Here is a 23,436-nt window from a genome sequence, read left to right as displayed (position 1 = left end):
TTCCCGCGAAAATTATTTTTCTTAGGTAGATTATTGCACTGATTTATTTTACGACGTGAAATTATTTAGGTTCAAATAGAAATGTACTCAAAATTTGAAAATACCTTCACATGTTTTGCCATCCCTTTTCAACCGATAGCCTTCGTGACATCCACATTGGTAGGCGTATGGAGAAGAATTGCAGACTTGTGAACAACCTCCATTACGAATTAAGCACGAATCATGCACTATCGTTTGAAAAAAACACAAATTTCATATATACATCATTGAAAGAAAAACATTAAAATCAAATTTTCAGCAGGGCTCGTTTTATATGTCCTTTGGAAATATAGGTTGAAAATTTGAATAATAAAGTACGAAACTGCAGTTGACAAGGATTTAAGTACATTATGAATAAATATTATAAAAACTCGTCCTTACACGGTGTGACCTTAAAGTCTCTCCCTGCCATAAATACTAATCGATGACACCACAAACCAACATAATTATCTGTCGGCGAATCAGCCCCGTCACCAGTGAGTTTTAATGATTTTATAAAGATGCCATTAATATAAAGTTTCACATTAACTCCGTCGACAACAGATTTTAAGTTTAACCAATCACCTGACTGGTACTTAAATTTGATACGCGGACTACTTTCCGAACCATCTGAACTGATATATAGAAACTGGTTCACCCAAAGAAAATATCCCCATGCTTGAGTTACCATCCTGAAAGAAAGCCCGTCACCCATCTTTTAGTAAAATTCACTCGCATAACCTCCATAAAAAAACAAAAAATTAACTTACTTTGAAGAACGTGTGCTTCCCAACTTATATTTGAACACGTGACCACAAGCACCATAACCAGAATGATTAGATGTCGACACGGGTTTTATTTGCGTTTCGATGACTATGTAATAATAAGAAAGAGTTAGAAACCGTGTAAACCTATTAATTTAGAGGGACACTAAAGACAGAAGTATGACGATTTAAACCCAATTTTTATGATTTGGGTGAGGGGGAGGACATAAAAAACAGATTTATATCTGTGTTGACGTCAGCAATTTTTGTGTACAAAGAATATTGGAATGAGAATAAATTATTCATAACATGAACCCCCGGTTTTGCAAAAATTTTGGATGCCACTTGCCAGGAACATACAAAGTGTACGTGGGGAAATTTGAATTTTACGTCGGTATGCCCTTCCCATCATTCAATCTTTGATTAGATGCAGTGTTAACAAAGTGGGCGTTAGTAAAATAATTTCTACTCAGGGCGTTGAGTTACAGTGTCAATTGGTTATTTAGTATTTTTATATCTAAGTAGAGAATTACATTTTTACTTAAAAGTAAAAAGGTTGCTCCCTTTTTTGATATATTTATCAATATAAGCAAGCAAGTTTAAAAGTTGCTTAACAACATATTTTTTGAATTAAACCAAAAATTCACAGCAACATAACTTTAATTTAATAAAATTTTACTCTTAATAAAACGACCTTCCTCCAAGCGCTAGTTGTTTTGGTTGACTGCTTAATAAAAACGTGTATACAGCATACCAGACAGAGCAAGGGAAAGCAATATGGCGAATATAAACAAATTTAAGAAATCATACACAAAAAATGTCAGAAAATGTTGAAAATGAACATACTGTAACGAGAGCGTTGTATTGGCTGAGACCATATACGAGCAGGTCCGTAATGCCATACTTCATCATCCACATCAGGTAGGTAGCCAGTAAACATGTTATCTTCATCCTGCCAAATACCAAATGATGAAGGAAACCAGTTGGTAGCAGTTTTTCTAACTTGTGAAAAAGGCTCTTCTAAAGAGAGGATTATAGAAGAATTATTGTAAAAATTAGGGTTAACAGATGTTACAAACAAAGTGTTTATTACAAGCTAACGGTGTAACAGCAGCGAAAAAACCAACCTGAAACTTTTCTCGTGAAGTCCAATAGTTTCTTAAGTGTGTTTACTGAATCAGCAGCGTTGGAAGTTTCAACAAAAAATATTTTCTTTTCGCTACCGGCAATTTTTCGCAGCAAGTCATAGTCATAGACATCACCATAAACTATGATGAATACATTCCCGCCTAATTTCCTTAACTTTTCTGCTTCTCTAAATACTTCTGCTCGATTTGAAGTTTGGATGCCATCTGTGAATAGCAAGACGACCTTCTTAGCGTTTTTCCTACCACCATTTTGTGGAGAAAACAAGTTATACGTCACTTCATTCAGCGCCTTATCAATTCTACTACTTCCACCTAGATATTGAAATCCATCGATTTTTCCTACAAGTTTTTCATGAGTGTAACTATCTTTTAAGAGAACTGGGGTTGAAGTATTTAAAGAGCTTATCCCAATCCCTAATCTGATACCACTTGTTGAGAGAGTAATTCTCTGTGAGAATGATTTAACAAGATCTTTTTGCATTTGGAAATAATGTTTTGATGCATCTGAATCATCCAGAATAATTGCAACATCCAATGGCGACTCAATTATCATCTTCCTTTCCGCTAAATAAAATCAGTAATCAACAAATTATTAGGAAGCTTCTTAGTGAAACTGTTTTTAAAAATGGTAGCTGAGTTACGATCTAGTTTTCTTATCGTGCAAAACATGTAAACTTCTAAGCTTTATCCATGCAGATTCTATCATTTGTATAGTTCTCACATTTCGCTTTAGTTGAATTTAGAAAATAAACTCCCTTGCATTTTTCAGCATAACAGCATAAAAACACTTACCCACAATGTCGCATGTTTTTTGTGATATGGATGTGATAAATGCGTCAGAATTTAATTGGTCATATGTTGGTGCATGAAAGACATTCTTGTCGCTCTGCACCAAAGCATGAAGATTATTTTTATGAACGTCTTCTCCAATAGCAATAACAAATGTCTTAAAAGAAGAAAGAATAAGCTGCAAAATGAATAGTAAAAGATTTAAAATTGAACTACCGAGTAATCAAACGATGTTTGTAAAAAGAAAGAAGAATAGAAAGACAAGAAGAGGTCCAAACATTTTCATTACATATTCAATTTCCACTTTTTTCTCTTTAATTTTCAATAGTCAATTAAGTAAACTATTGTCAAATTTATTTCTCTGTCAAAAACCTTACAATCAGATGCAACTCTCCACACGAGAAGGACCACCAGTCATCAGTGATTACCAGTGACTACGACTGGCTAGAAACGACAACAAGTTATCACGAGTACATATTAATAGCGATCACAAGTGACTACATATGACAATCGACCACGTCTGCATATCACTAGCGACCACCAATGACTACAAGTGATCACGAGTGGCTACAAACGATAACAAGTGATTACGAGTAAATATTACTTGTGGCTAAAAGTGATCACGAATGACTAAGAGTTATTCCGATGACAAAAGTGAAAGAATATTTTAGCCTTAATTCTGGTGCTATTCCAATGCAATGGGGTGGTACTTTCTCTCATTGTTGAAGTAAATATTGTTTCTACCTTTTTTTATAAATTTTTCTGCCACCCTTTGACATTGATAGCTACCAGTATTCATTAGTATTTACTTGGATGCACTTGCAGTCACTCTTGGAAGTACCTGTGTGAAGTTTTACACCTGACGAAAACGTTTTACATAGAAAAATTATGTATGATACCTCGCCCCCTAAAGATATGATCTGATCGATAGATTTCTCCAGGGATAGAGTCACACTTGATGATGTTTGAAGTCCATCAGTTAAAATGTATAGCACGGTTACAACATTAGGACGCGAAGCAGAATCTGATTTCATTAGATCTTCATGCACTTTTCTCATTGCTTTATCTATACGTGTCTGCCCATTGGGTAAAGGTAATGAACGCACTGCTAGTTTAAACGAATCAACATCGTAGTGCTCATCAAATCCAATTACAGTATTGCTATCATCACTAAAAGAGATCGCGCCAACATGGCTACCTTCTTTCGATATATTAAAATGATCAAGGAGACGCACAATGACATCAAGCAAATCAGAATAGTGACTCGCAATACTTCCTGAAGCATCAATTACAAAACCAATGTTTAATGTTGTTGGACATTTTGCAGATAAGGTTAAATTCCTTTGAGTTTCAGCTATGGATAAGAGGTAAATATTCTTATTAATGATTAACGATACACCCAGGTGGATAACACAAAATAATATTTAAGACATAAAACACAGGAGAAAATTATTATTATCTTTACAATATACACTTTATTTATTATAACCTTGGCTATAAGACTCAGAGAAGTCAAGAATTAAGAAATCAGACATTAAATCCGATTCAGGCTTCACACTTTTGATATGTTGTTTTCTCTGGTAGCCCCTAGGCTTCGCTATTGTTTTTTCAAAAATCTTCATTATTTTTCGCTAACTATTTTTTGTGTTTAAACTCCAGTTATCTGCTACATCAAGGTTAGTAACCTTGAGACTTGTTGGAAGTAAAATTTAATTATTTTTAATATGGAACGTTATTTCGATATCTCAAGTTGAGTGATCACAATTTATGGTCGTTGGACGGCATGTCGTTACTTTGCCATCGCTACGACGCCAATTCACGTCCCTCGAGTTAATGTTATTAAGTGTCCTTACTTTTCCTTAAAAATTCTACTGTCTGCATGATTGACAACGTTTTATTTTACTTATTCATTACTCTTACTTAATTTAAATAAAACTTTCAAACTGTTATTATTACTATGAAACTTTCGAGGCTAAACCACCGACAATAAACAATTTCGGCCTAAATCAGCCTTTCCGTCGCTAGGATGATCTCGCCTCCGATAAACAATAAAAAATGAAAAAAACACGTACATATTCCTGAAAGGACAACTTTTCCCATGTTGTCTTGAAATTTTGAATTCACAACATCTTTAATCTCATTGACATAAAACGCTCTATTAGCAGCGACAAGACCGATTTCAGCATTGATCTTGCCAACAGACACCAGATAGACCAGTACACCAGCTTGTTTCAGTAACTGTAAATACTTGAATACGGATTTGCTATGCTCTTCTGATAACGCCAACCCATCTGAACAAACTAGCAACACCCTAGAAAGTTCACAAAACTATTTTGCATTTTTTTAAAAACCTTTGCGAGAAGCCGATTTCGCGGACTTTCCGCAACTCTCAATTTTTAAAGGTTATGGTAAATGAAACACTGAGCAACATACAAGATAAATAACATATAAAAAGGTTAGCTACCTACCTAGGGACACGTGTTCTAGCACCATACGCACTCGTAAACAAACTTTTATATGCAAAGTCTAATGCAACATCAAGCCTGGCTTGACGGCTGGCTTTTATAAATTCATTGTTCTTTACTAATAATGAAAGATGCTCAGAATTCGTAGCATCGTTGAACTTAAATCGTACAATAGGTTCTGTGGAGTATTCGAGTAAGGCAAATTGCGTGTGTGTTGGAGATACATAAAAATATGACGTAAAGTGTTTAAGTAGTGTAACTTGTGATTTCACTTCCAATGTTGTATCAAGTAAGAATCCGATATCAGCTGCAACATTGTAACCATTTGATGTCACTAAATTATATGCATACAAGAATATATATGCAAGTTCAATGCCTCAAGATAGACTTTAAACGTCGATTTTTTGGCAGATCTTTAATTTTACAAAGCTTGGTCGTCGCGAAATATTTAAGACATTTTTTTTGAAGCAACACGTTTATACGATTAATTTTTATTAAGTCGATTCGCAATTCAAAATTTAGACATTTTAAAGGAAACGGTGAATATCGAAAAAGGACAAAGAAACCGTTCTAGATGCTTTCATTGGTACGAGTCTTTCTCCATTAGTAAACACAATTGAAATTTTTCATTCCCTTCATTATACTATGTGCTAAGTTAAAGTATTATTAAATCATCGATTAAGTATGAGTCACTGCTAAGAGATGAAGATATTAACGCAATCTTGAGCTCCGGTCAAATTTAATGTCAAAATACTTACAAACTGTGCGTGGCGTCAATGCAACATAACAGACTACCACTAAGGCAAGTTTAGTCATAAGCATGGTGAAAAGAATTCTCGCCAAAAACTAAAGCATTTATTTAGACGCTTTACTTAATTAGCTAGATAACTTATAAACATGAAAGAATTTTTAACATTGTGTTTTTGTTCTCATGGTTTTGTTGTTGTTACAAATGTCTGTCGCAGTAATGCAAACAAAAAAAAAAGAATGCTATAAAGAAAATAACTTAAACATTTCCTGCCCATGAAAAGGTAACACTTAATACTTGATAAACTGAAGTAAAATTTTACAATGTTTATATTGTAAACTGTCTCTGCTTTGATTTTAAGCAAGTAAAAAGAATAATTAGCTATGGAGAAGGAAGTCTAAAATACACAGTAAATAAAAATGATTTATTTTTCGCCAAACAAATGTACATCATGTCTCCTGCTTTACGTTATTGTTGAAATAACTGAAAACCACATTTTTAGACCACTTCAAAGCGACTCCTATTTTTTGATAAAGACTTGATTACACAAACACAATAAACGTGTCTTGTTGAGACAAAAAATAATTTCACAACAGTATGTCACAAAAAAAAGTATTTTTACCTTTTCCAGAATACGAACAAACAGATGTTGATATTTTTTGAATAAATTCTTCCTTGTTTAAATGTGAAGAATCTTTAGCTTGAAAAATATCTTCCAACTTATTTTGAGAAGGAATGTATGCTTCCCTCGTTATAAGATTTTCCAGGTCTGGTAAGTGCACGTCGCTTCCTATGGCAACTATGAACGGCTTCACATCTAAGATTAAATACAAGTATTTGTTATTGAAACATTTTTTGTAAGAAACCAAGGACTAAACCTTAGGTTTCAGTCATAATTGAAAACAGTTAAAAGTTAAGCAAGCATGGCTTAAAGCTTAATAATCACACTGAAGGTCTTTAAAATAATGTCTTTTTTAATAAATAATAAGTGTCTAGCTGAAATCTTGTTAAAGAGCCTTTTTATTAACCTTAAGGCTGAAAAAAATTTACCTCACAAAATTAGACTTAATATAATATCTCGGCCATTTTTTGCTTTTTAAAGTAATGATCCATTTTGTCAAATTCGATTCATATGCATATGATACACAATCAAATTTTTCGAATTTGACAAACTGAATTCAACAAAATGGATCGTCTAACAGCCACTCAAGGCAATCCCTTTAAAAAATTCAAAGCACTAAACTCTTCAATTTTAAACCACTTACCTTTTTGAACCAATCTGTTCATTACAAGTTTTGGGTTGACATAACCAGCAGTTTGTGTTTGGGCACCATCTGTTTGTAAAATTAAAAATTTTGGCACACCAGGGCGAGCATGTTTAAGAATTTTTTGTTCCACTTGTAGCAACGCTAAGTCAATTCTCGTTGCACCACGTGGGTAATTGATCTAAAAGAAAACAAAAAATAAAAACAAATCAACAAGAAGATTTAGTGAGCAGTTGTTAAACCACAACCAGTAGAAAAATGTTTTTTCATTAAATGTGAAAGGAAAATCCATAAAGTTCATTTAAAAATTCCACAGTTTTCCTTCATCAAATCTAATTTCTAACCTATCTCCTGCTAGCTTTTAGAAATCAATGGATACACTAATTATACAGTATGCTACAATGGTTGAGTAAGTTATTCACAATTTGCAGTTTGTGAACTACAATATATTTTTTACAAAGAAATTTACAATTCAGCATTTGTGAAAACAACATTTCATTTTTTAATTGTTTCAAATCACATGGGTAGTAGTCCCTATTATAATTTCAATTCACCGCAGTGATTTTTAGTTGTACGACACAATTTTATTTGAACTTAGTGTGAAATACTAAATATTTTAACTCACATTATGTATGGCTTCATTAAAATCATTGTTATCATAATAGTCATTTAGTTTTACACTGACAAATGAATTTGTACTGATCACAACAACACTTGCATGTAAGCCATATTCTGAAACTCCACCAAGATGCTTAACAATATTGCTAACTAGCTCTACTTGTTTATTAAATTCTTGTCCTACACTGGCAGATCCATCAATAAGAAAGACAACATCCGCTGGATAGTTGCAATGTGTTTTGTTGACTGCTTTTTGTCCAAATACTAAAAAAAAATATTAAGAAATAACATAAAATTTACAGTAAATGGAGATAGCTAAACACATTAATAATATCCATCAATATTGCAGCATATAAATAGGGTTAAATTTCACTCTAAATTTCTAAATTTCAGATTCATTATTAGAAAGATATTAATATTATCAAGTTGTATTTTTCGTTTCAATAAAGTTGTCCACAGTTTCATGAATGATAACATAAATTTTCGAAAGAAAACCAAACAACAGTATACATAAATTTCCAAATTATATTTTTTGATGAAATTTTTGTTCGACTTCTTTGCATTTCTCTGGTGCGCTGTATTTACTCTAATTAGTGCATTGAATGTTCCCCTTATTGATCAAAAATATTTAATTAGTGTTCAAGTGATGAACTGCCTGCTATTTTCAAAAAGGGACTCACTAAAATGGTATGAAAAAAATCCACATGGGAAATATAAAATGAAGCTAAAAATAACACTAAAAACTAGTTAGTATAAGTATTTTTAAATATGAAGGCAATTTACAAAGTTTGAAAATTCTAAATTAAATGTTTTATATTTTCTTCTCTTTTTTTTTACTATAATTTGCAGAAAAACCTATTATATAAATTCTGCAGTTTCTTTGTCTGTCTGTAACAGGCAAAGTGGATATGTTAATTTTCATTTGGTTTATCCCAGAACATGTCAAGATTTTCAATATTATTGATAATACAATACAATATGCTGTTGGAAAATATTACCCTAGGAACTGGAGAAATGTTCCTGCATAATTTTAATTTATTCTTAGAAAAAAAATTTAAAAACTCAGTTTTTAGTGAGACTTAGTATGTTTTACTTTTTTAAGTATGTAGTGAGATTTAAGGTGACGGTATACCTTTGAGTATGGTTTTTTAAATCACGAAAACCAGGGCAATGAGGTATTCAAGATAGCAAAGCAAATGAAGAAGACTAATCAAGATGTTGTAGGTGAGAAGTGTATACGTAATGATGAAGGTGTTTTGGCTAGCACAGAGGAGGAGAAAAGGGTAGCTTGGAAGAATCATTATCAGAGGTTGCTTAACACTGAGTTTGATTGGGACGAGGATAATTTGTCTGATGATGATGTTGTAGAAGGGCCAGCTATGCAGATCAAGACAGAATGAGTAGTGGAGGCTATTAGGAAACTAAAGGTTGGCAAGGCTGCAGGAGTATCAGGTATTGTTGCAGAGATGGTAAAAGCATCTGGATATATTGGAGTTGAGCTTATTACAAGTCTTGCTAACCAGATTATAAAGGATAGTGCTATTCCGAGTGAGTGGCAGTCGAGTGTAATAGTGAATTTTTTTAGGGGCAAGGGTGATGCATTAGAAAGGGGTAACTATAGAGGTTTGAAGTTGGTTGATCAAGTAATGAAAGTTATTGAAAGAGTGATTGACAAGTTACTTAGAGAAAGAATTGATATAGATAAGATGCAATTTGGTTTTGTTTCAGGGCGTGACACTACAGATGCAATATTTTTACTCAGACAGCTTCAGGAAAAGTATTTAGAAAAGAGAAAGAATCTCTATTTTGCCTTTGTAAATTTAGAGAAAGCTTTTGATAGAGTGCCACGTAAAGTTATTTGGTGGGCTATGAGAAAATTAGGTGTGGATGAGTGGCTAGTTACGATGGTACAGTCTATGTACAGCAATGCTAGAAGTCGTGTCAGGATTAACGATTCACTTAGTGATGAATTTAGTGTAAATGTTGGTGTACATCAGGGTTCTGTACTTAGTCCTTTGTTGTTTATTCTAGTCTTAGAAGCGCTGTCAATGGAGTTCAGAACAGGTTGTCCATGGGAGTTATTGTATGCAGATGATTTGGTTCTCATAGCAGAGTCGATGGAAGAATTAGTTGAAAAGTTTGAGAAGTGGAAGAAAGGACTAGAAGAGAAAGGGCTAAAGGTAAACACAGCAAAGTCTAAAGTCATGATTAGTAGCATTGCAGCCAAGTGTGACCTTGTAGTTGAAAAGTGGCCTTGTGGAGTTTGCAGGAAAGGGGTTGGTAGTAACTCAATTTTTTGTCAGACTTGCAAGCATTGGGTACATAAGAAGTGCAGTAAAATTAGTGGAAGGTTAAGAGCTGACATTCAGTTTGTATGCAAGCGTTGCAAAGGTGAGATTATAGAGAATGAAGTATTTCCAGCTTTAATGTTGTACAACAGTGGCTCGTTAGAGATAGTTGAGAGCTTCTGTTACTTAGGTGATATGTTGGGCAGTGAAGGGGGTGTTGGAAGAAGTGTTACTTGCAGGATATGTTCTGCTTGGAAAAAGTTCAGAGAGTTACTTCCTTTGTTGACTAGCAGAGCCCTGTCAATTGAGGTAAAAGGTAGGTTGTATGAGGCCTGTGTAAGAAGTGTTATGTTGTACGGTAGTGAGACATGGGCAGTGAAGCAGGAAGATCTTGACCGTTTAGAAAGGAATGATATGAGAATGGTTAGGTGGATGTGCGCCAGTCTGAGAGACAGAAAGAGTTCACATGAGCTAAGAAGCAGGCTAAGTCTCCGTAGAATTAAAGATGTTATCCAGATAAGAAGATTGAATTGGCTGGGGAACTTGGAAAGAATGGAGGAGGATAATTGGGTAAGAAAGTGTAGAGACTTGATAGTTCCTGGGGCAAAGCCCAGAGGCAGACCAAGAAAGACTTGGCATGAGTTTAGATCTAACACAGTCTAGATCAGATTGGAAGAGGGTCATTAATATACCCCGTCCAACCCATGCTAGCAGGGAAAACGGACGTTAAGCCGAGAATGATGATGATGATGATGATGATGATGATTGTGTCAGCTGGGGATTAATCAAAGTTTATTCATTCATACATCACCAAAATGCATTTTTAGGTGATGTATGAAACAAATACCTATCAAATAATATAAAAATGATTTGAAACTTTTTACCTTGTAAAAATTGATTGTCCTATAGATGGTTGTGAATGTTTACAAAGTTCGGTATAACGTATGCATCCAGACAGGCAAGAAAAGAAGGACTACAGATCACATATATAGACCAAATTGACTATTTACACTAATTTATAGATTTTTGAGAATATAAGGTTATAAATGCACAGAAAATATTTTTTGTTAACTATATGTTAAATAATCTGTTTAAGAGCAGAATTTACAAATTTTAGTGTCAATCTTATTTCTTTGCTGTCTGTTGTTAATTTTTTTTGCCTGTGCACAAATCAAAACATTACATCCCGCTGTCTCTCATCTATATAGAGAGGTTATACTCTACATTCTCATCACAATAAAAAATAAGCAGTTATTACATGGTATTTCCTAACCAAAGAAAAAGTTTTTTTCCTCATGTTATGAATCATTTCAGACTTCAGGGAAAAATTCTTGATCTAAATAGGGAAATTATTTACTACAAGTTTCCACAGTCCTAGCACGGTTGGACCAATGAATTTAGCTATAAAGATTTAGAAAACATTTATGGAGGCCTTTTAAATTCTGATAAGCGGTTCTCGTGCCATTGCAACAGAAGATTCTCCATTGGTTCAGCTCTTAATTTCCTGTTAGTAACAGGGGAGAATGGGTTTGTTATGAAGTATAATAATTTCCAAAAACCTTTATGTATCATTACTGAAAATCTTTGAATATATCGCATTCATTGTTTGGGTTCAATCAGAAATAATGATAATTCAATTGTACATGTGTTCTTAAGGCTCTCCGTCGTTTTACAATATCGGAAGAAAGGAGGTAAAAAACATGTTTTCATAACAGTTTGTTAGAGACGAAAGAATGTTTTCTCCAGTTTTTTAACTTCCTATCTTTCAATTTCTTTCAAGTTTTCAGGAAACGTTAATAAAAATAATAAGATACAACCTATGTGTACCTTTCATTAAAAACAAAACGCTGAAAGAAAAGTTATCACAAAAGAATGTGTTTTCTCATTATAAATGTGTGATGTTTACCTCCTTCAATCGCAAAATAAACTGTGATGAAGTATTAGCTTTCCTGAATTATTGTAATGGTGTATTTCAAAAAATAATTTTGTTATATAGAACAAACAGCCTGCTACCTAACTAGATGCACCTCTTTATTCTAGTTGGTTGCACCCTCATAGCTGGCTGTTTCGCTACGGTCAAACCGCGGACAAAATTAAAATGGCTTCCACAATTTTTTTTAAAAAATTGTATTTTTATCATTTTTTAAATTATTGTAACTTTTTTTGTAATATTTTAATTTTACTGAAATAAAAAATATTAAAACGGTCTACCTTTCTTCTTTATAATAAAATAAATATGTTTCATATGTGTGGTAGGTACTTCGAGTACTTTAATCGAACAGAACACATAAAATTCGAAAAATATTATTTTTCCGCAAAAAGCATGCCATCTATCCAACCTAGTGGCAACGCCGCGGTGATAGCTACAGACCTAAAATTTGGAACAGGGAGCCTGGGGACGTGGTAGTATCGGCCTGTTGCGAGCACCGTCCGTCTCGCAAACTATAAACCACTTAAATTTTAAGTTAAAGTCTTATTCTAGCGCTAAAAAAGAGCGGATAAAGTTTGAAAAGTGGTGCACGGCAATACAATGTAATATCATCCCTTTTTTGTTCCAATAAGTAAGTATCTATAGATATAATAGATCCAGACTGTTGCCATCAAATGATTTGTTAGGTATGGTTTTTGTTACAGAATGATGGAAATACCGTGTTTATCGCGTCCTCGATAGCCCGAAATAGAGATACGGTTCTGAGTGCGGAAAAAAGTAATAATGGCAGAATAATCGAGACAGCGTTGCTATATACAAACGCACGCTGTTAATATAATTCTTTTCAAGCGGGACGGCAGATCAAAACCAGCTAAGTGATTCTTCTTTTTCATTGGGAATATCCCTGGTTAATTCCTTGAACTTTGAAGGTGCCTGTTTTTTTTAAATTGTTTTAAGTATTTAGTTACGTGTTATTCTCGCTGTTTCTTTCGTCTGTTGTTTATATTGTTATTGTTGTGTTTTCTTTTTGTGTGTGTGAAGTTTGTAATTTTTTTCCCTTCAAAGTTCTTTTTAACTAACTACTGGGTATGGGATCTCAACAGAAGGAATACTTGAATTCCATTGGGTGGAAGGATTCCTGGATTTTTAAGGAAAATTTTCCTTCTGTAACTAGGGTGGGGGATCCAAAAAAAATTACAAATGGTGTAATTTTTGCTTTGCTAAATAAATTTAGCCAGAGTTTTTTAGTTTTGTATAGTTTTGTACAGTTTTTGCTCCCAGTAGGTTTTGATTTGCCTTCTTTTAATACATTTAAATGTTTGGCTAAGATGTGTAAAAAAAACATGTCAAAAACAGATTCAAAAATCAGAAACAAAGATTTGCCTTTTTTCCCGACCGTACAACTGTCGCGCGCGCCAAATCCACCATCTCCTGATCCCTTCGCTAATGAAAGAATCAGATATGAAACAAGGCTTCAAGATTTGTTAAATAGGAATCAGCAGTTATCTGCTGAAAATGGCCAGTTGGTGGTAAAAATTGAAGACTTAACGTCTCGGTTAAGTAAAGTTGAAGCTGAGTTTCAGACTTTTCGGGATAGGAATGAGACCTTGCAGTCTCATTTAGGCCAGGTTAGTGGCACTTTGAAGGATAAGGACGTGTATCTCACGGAAATTTCTAATAAGTTAGCATCCACGCAAAAAAAGTTCGCGACGGCCTCAAAAACTATCAAAGGTCTACGTCAGTCTACTTTTCAGGCTAAAGCTTCTTTGTGTCGTTGTAGTGGGAGAGATGACCACGATCTCATTTTTGTTAAGTCATATGAGGCCGAAAATTCCTCCATATTTGAAGGTATTTTTTTAACAAAAGATGGAGGTCCCCTTAAACATAAGACTACTTTTGTCAACTTAGGCAGGCGTGGTAAGTCCAACTCAGAATTGTCACAACGCGAGCTGCGTAGGAGATCCAACCTGTGCATGCGCGTGCTTAGTTTCGTTTCAGGTGATGGGAAGGTGGAAGAAGTTTCGATGCTTTTGATGAATCTGTTGCAGAAGATCCCGTCTCTTGCACATATAGCTGCAGAGATGTCAGGTAATATCAAACCTCTGTCTCCCTCTGATGCTGTCCAACTAAGGTGCCTTTTAAGGATGCCCACTGCTGCATTTCGTAGGTTAAGGTGTGTTTTAACAAATCTTGGTGCTCCTATTTTGCCATCTGAGCCCAAGATGAGAGTTGAGCAAGTGAAAACTTGGCCGAGGATCGCACTGGTGGTTTAAGAAAAACTGGTAAGTATCATGAATCTATTGTGGGTGATGTCATTTTTCCTATTACGGATCTAAGCAGAGTCGTTCCACCCGTTTTGCATATTGTATTAGGCATCACCCTTAAGCTGTATGAGCTGTTGTTGAAGTGTGTGCGCAGGTTGGATGCATGCGACGATATGCCCAGCGATAGGTCAGATAATATTGAATGGGTGACGAAAAGCGTAGAGCTGCGGGAGAGCGAACAATCCTTAAGGCAATTAGGGGGTGAATACGTAGACCTGGCCAATTTGACAGACAGGTTAAGTGCAGGGCTAAGACATGATTTTGGTGAACTTGAAAACATCTCTAAAAACTCCTCAGGAAAAAAAAGGTTTGCAGTAAATAAAGATTTTGGATCGTGCGCTGCAGAGGTTTGCTTAATAACAAGGTTTGATACTGATGTTAATTGGGTATTATGTGACACATGTGAAAAATGGTCACATCAAGTTTGTGAATTGTTTGGGGAATCTGAAGAGATAACTCTTGAGAGATTTACGTGCCTAAAATGTTCAGGAATAGGTCGATTAGATCTTCATTCACATTTGGAAAAGAGAATTGATGATCTAAGGGAACGCCGTGTTACTCTTGACGATTCCATTTTAGAATTGGAACTTAGGTGTAAGGTCCTTCAGACTAAGTGTGAAGAAACCATGGGACATCGGGAGAAGCAACTTCTCCAATGCCTTGATGACATCAAGGTTGCACGACAAGCATACCATGGTAATGTATTTGTTGGCAATCATTGCAAAGTTGTTCTGAGAAATCATGCTCGACTTTGTGAGGTGATTGCTGACAATGCAGATCTTCACGAACGATTTCTCTGTGTGTTTGGTTTGTTTAGTCAGATTCAACCACTTCTTTTTTGTAAACGATTTTTAACCGATCCCGAAATAGATGCCTTAGAGAGATTTTGTAATTCATTTGGTGAGGCCTTTCCAAAACACTTTCCTGAGGAGACTATTACACGCAAACTACATGAGTTAGTTTTTGATGTGCCACGATTTGCAAAAATGCATCGGACTTTGGGACTTTTGAGTGAAGAGGAGGGTGAGAGCTTGCACAACTCAGTCAATAAGGAAGTAAGACAGTTGTACGGGGTTCGAGATCAGGACCTGAAGCTAACGTTGTTACTGCAACGTCAGGAATTGTGGAGCAAGGCCAATAGGAAGCTTCAGATAGGGGTAGAGCGTGTGTGTGTTCCTTGCAAGGGGAACGGACAGAAAAGTTTTTATAGGAAGGGTAAGTGTCCTTATTGTGGCCACTGTAAATAATAAATGTGTAAATTTATGTTCCTGTTTATATTTTATTTAAATGTATATACTATATATATATAAATTAAGAGAGTTAATATATATCTATTTATATATCATGAAAGATAGTTACAATGATGTAGTTCTTATTCCCTTTAGTTCCATTAAACAAGTTCAGTTCCTTTTACAAAGTTTAGAATTAGTATTATGATCATCAAAGTATTCTGCACAAGGTAACACTATAAATCCATTGTCTGGCTCACTGTTGCTTTTGTACTTGCAAATACTGTCTCTTTATAATCTAGAAATAATTAGACTCTTATTTTATATTTAGATTTCTGCATGGAAGACTTCAAAGATTAAATTATTACAATGTATATATATTTAGATTGTATAGATTAAAAAAATATTTTATTTACAAAATAGTTCTGTAAATTTTAGAAAAAATATATATTTTGTACACTATACAAGACTAGTACTTTTTCGGACAATTTCGGGCATGTTATATTTTTAACTTAGAAACTTAAAAATGCCTCAGGATTAAAACAATTAGTTCTTTTCACCTGTTAAATTAAGCTTTTCAATTAAATTTGTATGAAAAATAGCGTTTTTCACGTATTTGGTCCCAAAACGTCAATTCGGACAGTTTTGGACAGATCATAATTTCATTAAAGGCACTCTAGACTAGAAACAATAAGCTTTCCAAACCCAGCAAACGAACTTATAACAGTAACCGTGGTCCTAAATGGTTTTTTTGCAAAGATTTCTGATAATTTGCCCAAAAAGGCCCAAAATATCAATTCGGACACTTTCGGACACATCATAATTTCATTTAGTACACTTTAGAATGTCTCAGGGCTAGAAACGATAAGGATTCTCGCCAAATTGAACCGACCTTTAAGTTGAAATATGGCACTGTTAGCTGTTTTTCGTACATTTAGCTTATTTGGACCCAAAAAATACCTTTGGACGATTTCGGACAGTATAAAAATTTAATTACTTTTATCCTGAATATTCCCTCTAACCTATGGATCGTAAAAAACATCTTATCCTGGCCTAATTTTCCAGATATTGTGGAAGAAGTCTCTTTAAGTTCCGATTTTGGGGACGTTTTTTGACATTTTGGCCCAAATTAAGCAATTTCGGACAAGTGTCCGAAAAAAAAAATTTATTGTTAATATGGACAATTTAACCAAGATTGATATCCTTTTTACAGAATGTAAAAATCTTATTTCGTTCTTGAGATATCCTGTTTTTGCTGACGGGGTATATTGTTTTTTTCCGCAGGCCATTTTTGTCCGCGCTGAAACAGCCGTGGCTAAATACTAGTAGACTTGTAGCTACATAAAGCTCTCATACCTGCCTCAGATTTAAAATTGTGATGTTATTTCCACACCAGATATGCCCAGTAGGCTAAAGAACGTGTCATTGCTGGAAGTGGTATATACATTTTACACTCCACTACAAAGACTGTAGTGGAAACTATTGAAAAGATTAAAAATACTTTCGATTTTGTTTTCCAGTTATTTAGTCTCGATTTGTTAAATGATTATGAGCGAGTTACGGTTTTGACCAACCTCATCCTCAGGCCTATTACTGGAGTTTTCCTTTAAAATAAATGCCCATTTGTTGTTATTAGGCGCCCTTAATTAAACACCTACGATTATTTTTCTCTAAACGCCCCCTCTTTATTCGCCTTTTCTAATAAAAACCTTTTATATGTCGTATTTTACCGGTTACGATTATTATAACAATATGATGGTTCACCTGCTTGATAATTATTGGGGACAAAGTTTTTTTTTATGATGATTTAGTAGAAAAGAATTATGTGGAAAAAAAACGCCAACTCTTTTGAACGTCCTCCCAACTAGACGCCTTTTTAAGCTGCAGCACTTACAGGATTCGACTTATCGTATATATGGAGATATATTAATACAATTTTGGACATGAATTAGTGTACGGAGTAAAAACGGTGGCTGGTGTTTAAAATTCAACCTATAAATATTTTGTCAAGGATTGTAGAACAAACTTTCTTTGAGGTGATGTAACTCAAATATTCTTCCCAGTCGAAATATCACTTTCAATAGGAAATCATAAGTCAATAGTTTTCTAGGGCGTTGCCATAATGGTATAGGAGAAAATCAACCTCGTTCTCGCTTTTTAATATCCAAGACGGCGCAAAGAACAAAAAAGCGAAAAATTGCCTTGGGAACGAGGTTGAGAGAAAATATGCCGCTTGGCGGTCCCTTTTATCTAAAAGAACAGAATATCTCTATTCTCCGACGGTAGTTTTAAGTTAAAATTTAAGCCCAAAATTTCTCTCTTTCCTTTTAACCATAGGTGATACCACGTGATATTTTCCGATCCTAGAGAGTGTAGGTATATTATTTACTACGTAATCGACAAATATCATATTCTTGTAAGTGGCTGTTCTTTGGCTATTTCATTGAAGTGGGCAAACAGAATCACCCTGCCAAGTCTCAGGAGAATGAAAGCAAGCAGTGAAAAATTTTGGTTGCAGATGTGTAGGCCAAGAAAGGGTTGGGAGTAGGCTACTGACAGTTTCTGCCATGTCCGTTATGTTAATTCTGACATCTTGATATGGTCAACAAGAAAGTATATGCCCTGGGAGCAATGTTAAAATCAAAACATTTTTTTGCTTTCCATCATGTGGAGCAACAATTTTTAGTTCGATTTGCTTAAGAAAAATTTATTTTATTAATAACTAAGTATAAATGTTTTGTGTGAAAAGATTTTCACTTTATTGTTTCCATAGTGCGAAATGAAATATTTTAGTTCTGTCTATACTATGAGTAAGCGTCAATTGCAATCACACACAAATACAAAATCAAATTAAGTGTCTTATACAGACTCAAAATGTAACCGCCATTATACAAATATTATTGGTATCCAAGGCAACAAAAAAACTAGGCTGTCAGAAACACAAATTCATAACAACTTTTTTTATTTCATCGTGTTTTAAGAAAAGAAGAATTTCCACGTCCAAAATTCAGTGTCATGTGTTTGTCAATGAGAATTTGACTGTGGAGAACAATGTCTGATCACACTCATCTCTAGACCTCCAGACATCTTTTTTGCTTGTGTTTTTGAGTTGTGTGAAAATAACGGAATCGTTTTTAACGGAATCTTTAACTAGAGCTGTAACTCCTATTTTGAAAAGACGAAATTTTGAATACAAATCAACTTACTACTTTTGTAATATTCCTGCTACAAATACGAAGCTTGACGAGGAGATTACAATCATAAACATATTATCGCAAATGACGGTTTTCTGACTAAGTTTTTTGTCGCTATTCTTCAAAGTGACCCTGCCCCTTCAAATACGAAGAAAGGTACACTTATAGTAAATATAATTGCTCTGCACGCAATTTATTGCATTGATTCTCATCCTCTTCTATGCAATTTCATACTGATCAAAAGTTTTTTCATGATTGAACAAGATAAAAATATTCTAGGCTAAAGAATTGAACAAAATAAAAACAGATCAAGCTAAAGCCAAATTACCTCGTTCTTATTTTTATAAAAAAGTGTAACATCTCGCTTTGGTATGGTTTGTTCTCATAGCAAAAACAAAGAAACAAAAAACAAAAATAATTAAAAAAAAAAGTAAAAAAAAGAAGATAGAAAAAATTTTTAAAAATATGTTTCTTGCGAATGACAATATGTTGAAAATTTGAAACAAGTTGTTTTTGTTTCTGTTCTCAGACATAATGACTGTGAAGATCACGTTAAAACACGAAGATATAAACACAAGTTCAGGATGTTTGCCTAACTTACATAAAAAAGGATTTAACACAAACATGAAAAAGTAAATATGTTCATGACTGGTGAAAGTAGGTGGAATATAGCGCGATTATCACAAAGCCCATAGCGTTTTGTGGTTTTTTCCTAGACGGATCAAGAATTATCCATTATTAAAGAAAAAATGGTTTTATTATTCACCAGTTGTGAAATATGCCACGAATTTTCCCGTCAACATAAATATTTACTCAGACAGAGGTCTAGCATAAATCTGCGCGCAGCCATTTTGAACAGAGACTAGTCATTTTTCCGTGGAAAAACACAGCTTCGCCGTCCTATATATTCCGGTCCTCAGATTATCACCCGTCGTACAATTCTGTGTATTGCTATTTTGTGCATCCTCAGTTCAAAACGATTTATTTTAAATTTTAAATTCAGACCACGGGTATTATTGATAAACTAGTCGTTAACCCGTGGAAAAATCCACGGGGTCGCCCGTCCTTGAAATTTACCCGTGGCAACAAAGGGGATAATAATATATCGCATTTGATATTCGTGTTTCCGTAGCACGATTTTCTAACTCAGCGGGGGGTCCGCGCAAAGACAGACAGACGACGGCTATTATTATAGAGATACTATTACTAAAGAGAGATACGTTATGAAGAGAGATTCTTAACTAATTTCATTTCTTGATAGAAATATTTGTAGCAAAATGCAGAATTACCAAGAGACAGATTTCCTCATGCCACAGTAGTTCTAGTTCCAGAGCTCCAAAAACACAAAGGATGGGCGACGCAGGTTGTTTGAATGGCGTAACATTTGCTGTGCAACAAGAACTTTTTATTAGGAAGGATTAAAATACCAAATATATAATGACGTCATTGAGATTAGAACTGACGTCATACCTGTCACTACACTATCTTAAATTCAATGCATTCCACAAGTCTTCCAAGTATAAGGCTATGGTATCCACATGCAATACGAGAGAAAAAGTGATTATATGTGATATGTGTCTTCTAAGTTGTGACCCTAATTTAATCTTACAAACTAATTTCTATCGACAAGCACTTTTCTTAGGTGGTTCTAATATGTCATTGGCTGCTGAAGAAACCACTGTTGAGGAGATTGCCTCATGCAGCATGTATATTATATACGTCTTAGTGGCCTTGCTTCGTTTCTAGTAATAAATAATAAAGATCGCCTTAAACGAAGGGTTATCAATTCTCAAAAGGCAAATTCTTAACAAGAAATTCTGATCGTATTTCATCACAAAAATTTGATACAGGAGATGTCCTACGATGCATTCTATAATCTCCGCGATTAGTGAACAATTACAAACTAGGAGTGTATGTGAGCATGTTAAGCTCTTTGACAGTGCAAAACATTGATACATATTTAAACAAGATATCAAATGTCAACAGCGGACATTGGAATATGTATGTGCAGAAAACATAGAAAGGTTTAAAATGTAATATAAAATTTTACAAATTAAAGACATCGTTTAGGTTTAAAAACAGGGTTTTAGTCGGAGAATTAAGTTGCTCTACCACGGCTAACGTTGGGTGTCAGGTGAAGAAAAAAATATTTACTCTACAAAAATTTAGTCACCAACCCTTGTAATTAGTTATTTTTTCCCACAGTTTCTTTTTACCTGAGAAGGTAAACAGAAAACCTTTTTAGCAGCACAATCAGGATTGTATCTGTAAATAATGAAATAATAATAATTGTAATAAGAATAATAATAATAAGTAAAAATAGATAAATAAATACTTTTTATTTGTTTTGATGGCGAAAATTTAATTTTTTTGCTTAACAACACATTATAGATTATAACTCATTTCTTAAGGTCTAATTACGCCCTACCCTACTTTTACGACAGATCGTAGCTATGTGTACCAATATACCTTTTCTGCTGTGAACAATGTCACTGACACATCTTTTTATAAGAACAGGGATAGTGCAAGTTTTTAAAATAAATGATCATTTATTTAAACTCCGTTAAAGAAATTATCTGGCTTTAAGCAACGTTATGTTGAGAAGTACAAAGCTATATACTTTTGAAGGTAAGTTAATTATACGATAGCTGAAAAACAGGGAAAATATTCTTGATCGGTTACAAGAACAGGTACGACAACTTATTCATCAAGAATAACTTTCCCAAAACATGCGTTTGAAATCTCAAGTTAACCTTAACAGAATTCTGGTACGCGAGGCTAATTTAATTTATTTAATTATTTATATTTGTTATTATAAATATCTTATATGTGTTTTAAAGGAATGTCAGATGGAAATCAATTCATTGCTTGTTTATCGGGTCGTTTCATGACAAGAAAGAATATCTGTCAAATGCAAATATTGATTTTTTCAGATAGCTGCGCAGTTATGAGATCAGTCTATTATTTTGAACACACTAGGAGTTCAAAATTCGCAGACAGAACATCTCAAAATATAATATCCCTAGCTAGATCTAAAAATTTTTGAGGTCAATGATTAAGTCGAAATCATCAAAATGTTCATCTTTGAAGTAATAGTGTTCATTTCTATTTATCTTTTATCGTCCCACTTTTTAATTTTGATGGCGTTATTACATTTCATCATCGCTGAAAGAAGACATTCGCATCAAACCTTTTCCATTGTTTAAATGTGTAAATAACAATGAAATAATACAATACACGTATGCGACATCTTGACATGTGGTCTTTCAAAAACCTAACAACAAAACCGGGGGTATATATTCTCCAATAAATAATAAAAAATGAAAATAAAAATTCTTACCTAAAAAGCTGCTAAAAAAACAACTTAGCGCAATTTGAAGTTTGAACTTTTCCATCTTGAAAAGAATATGTCGAACTTGGTGTGCAATTGTTAAATTCTTCTTTTTTCACTCAAATAAATACTTACAAATATATAATGTATGCAAAATAGACAGATAAATATCCTCTATGCTTTTATGATTTCGTATTTGCTATGACTTGGTAGCATATAATTGTGTTGATGTCCAGGTACTTGAATGCGGAGTAAATATTTTATCGATAAATTGTCTAAACCAAAATAATACTACTTCAAAACCAAGTAGTACTCTTTCTTCCTCACTTAGGTTTCTACCATCAAGCATCCAACAAAAATGCGTCTATATCTCTGTTGTCTTTTTTCTCGGGATGACATGCTCAGTTGAATCATGCAATGAGAAAAAGCCACGAAATATTTGAGTTAACACTCCGACTAGGTTAAATATACATCAGGGGGTCGTGTCATCGTTTATATGTTTTTCACAGTTCCACATAGCGCAAGAAAATAAACCATGGGTTTGTCGTTTATTGAAATTAAACAAAAAACGAACTTTCCCAAACAGTTGAACAAAAACGTCTTTGATTGTTATAATAATAAACACAAAATAAATGAGAATACATAAGAATTAAAAATAAACAAATTAAAAGAGATTAAAAACTAAGTGAAAATAATAATAAAAATGGAAGTATGTAATGTTGACATGCGCTCAACCCCAGCATGAACCACTACAGGTGATTGGGCTGAAAAAATGTTTTTAATTTTCTTTATTTGAAAAGCATAAAAATGTCCCCCCCCTCCTAAAAGCTGTAAAACAGGTGGGTTATGACAATTTCAGAGTCTTGGGTTTTTAAAAGTGTTTAGGGATAATATAAATCAAAGTTGTTTGCTGTTGCGAAACACCTACTACAGCGGGCTCCTGTATACGCCAAACAATTTGGTTACCGGCAGGAAAAATCCCTCTTCTTCCAAATGCGTCCGGAATTTAAACTGTCAAGAATGAAAAGAAAATGAATTGAATTGAATAATACATTTCTTTTTCTAACTAACCGTATTTTTAAGCAGTTTTTTAAATTTTTTTACCAGTTTTTATACAATGGAATATGCTGGTCCGATGACGGCAACAGACTTATTTATCGTATCTGTCTGCTATAGTTAAATACACATTTTTTGTTTTGTTTTTAATAAAAATAAGTGCTTTTTGTTCTAGAATCCACTGTTCTTAATCATCACCAGGAGTTTAATATTGTTTAAGTATCGGATACACATTATGCTGTTAGAATTCTTGACTTTAAAATTCACCA

General features: G+C 33.9%; 1 protein-coding gene and 1 long non-coding RNA gene across 4 annotated transcripts in view; one reads left to right on the top strand and one right to left on the bottom strand.

The window, feature by feature from the left end:
• The window catches only part of LOC130622008 (mucin-17-like), a 42,521-nt gene extending 20,017 nt beyond the window's left edge, over positions 1–22,504 (bottom strand). For 2 of the 3 annotated variants that reach the window (XM_057437401.1, XM_057437403.1), the window contains exons 1-13: positions 22,121–22,504; positions 7,823–8,079; positions 7,198–7,378; positions 6,555–6,749; positions 5,188–5,518; positions 4,792–5,030; positions 3,619–4,073; positions 2,723–2,876; positions 1,910–2,494; positions 1,629–1,802; positions 789–891; positions 421–710; positions 105–227 (exon numbers count right to left, since the gene is read on the bottom strand). In XM_057437401.1, coding sequence (XP_057293384.1) covers positions 105–227; positions 421–710; positions 789–891; positions 1,629–1,802; positions 1,910–2,494; positions 2,723–2,876; positions 3,619–4,073; positions 4,792–5,030; positions 5,188–5,518; positions 6,555–6,749; positions 7,198–7,378; positions 7,823–8,079; positions 22,121–22,175 — 3,142 coding nt within the window. In that variant the 5' untranslated portion in view covers positions 22,176–22,504. Of the gene's footprint in view, positions 1–104; positions 228–420; positions 711–788; positions 892–1,628; positions 1,803–1,909; positions 2,495–2,722; positions 2,877–3,618; positions 4,074–4,791; positions 5,031–5,187; positions 5,519–6,554; positions 6,750–7,197; positions 7,379–7,822; positions 8,080–12,314; positions 12,443–22,120 lie in introns of those variants that run through there. The other variant, XM_057437402.1, reaches the window with a different exon arrangement.
• Positions 12,882–16,053, top strand: LOC130622014 (uncharacterized). Its single transcript, XR_008980979.1, has 3 exons — positions 12,882–12,962; positions 15,743–15,816; positions 15,918–16,053. It is a non-coding gene; the product is annotated as an uncharacterized LOC130622014 (long non-coding RNA).
• Positions 22,505–23,436: the final 932 nt, after the last annotated feature.

The sequence above is a fragment of the Hydractinia symbiolongicarpus genome, chromosome 12 (genome assembly GCF_029227915.1).
Source record: "Hydractinia symbiolongicarpus strain clone_291-10 chromosome 12, HSymV2.1, whole genome shotgun sequence".
NCBI classification, from domain to species: domain Eukaryota; kingdom Metazoa; phylum Cnidaria; class Hydrozoa; order Anthoathecata; family Hydractiniidae; genus Hydractinia; species Hydractinia symbiolongicarpus.
The sequence above is the reverse complement of the archived record's forward strand: the minus strand, read 5'-3'. Positions and strand labels throughout refer to the sequence as shown.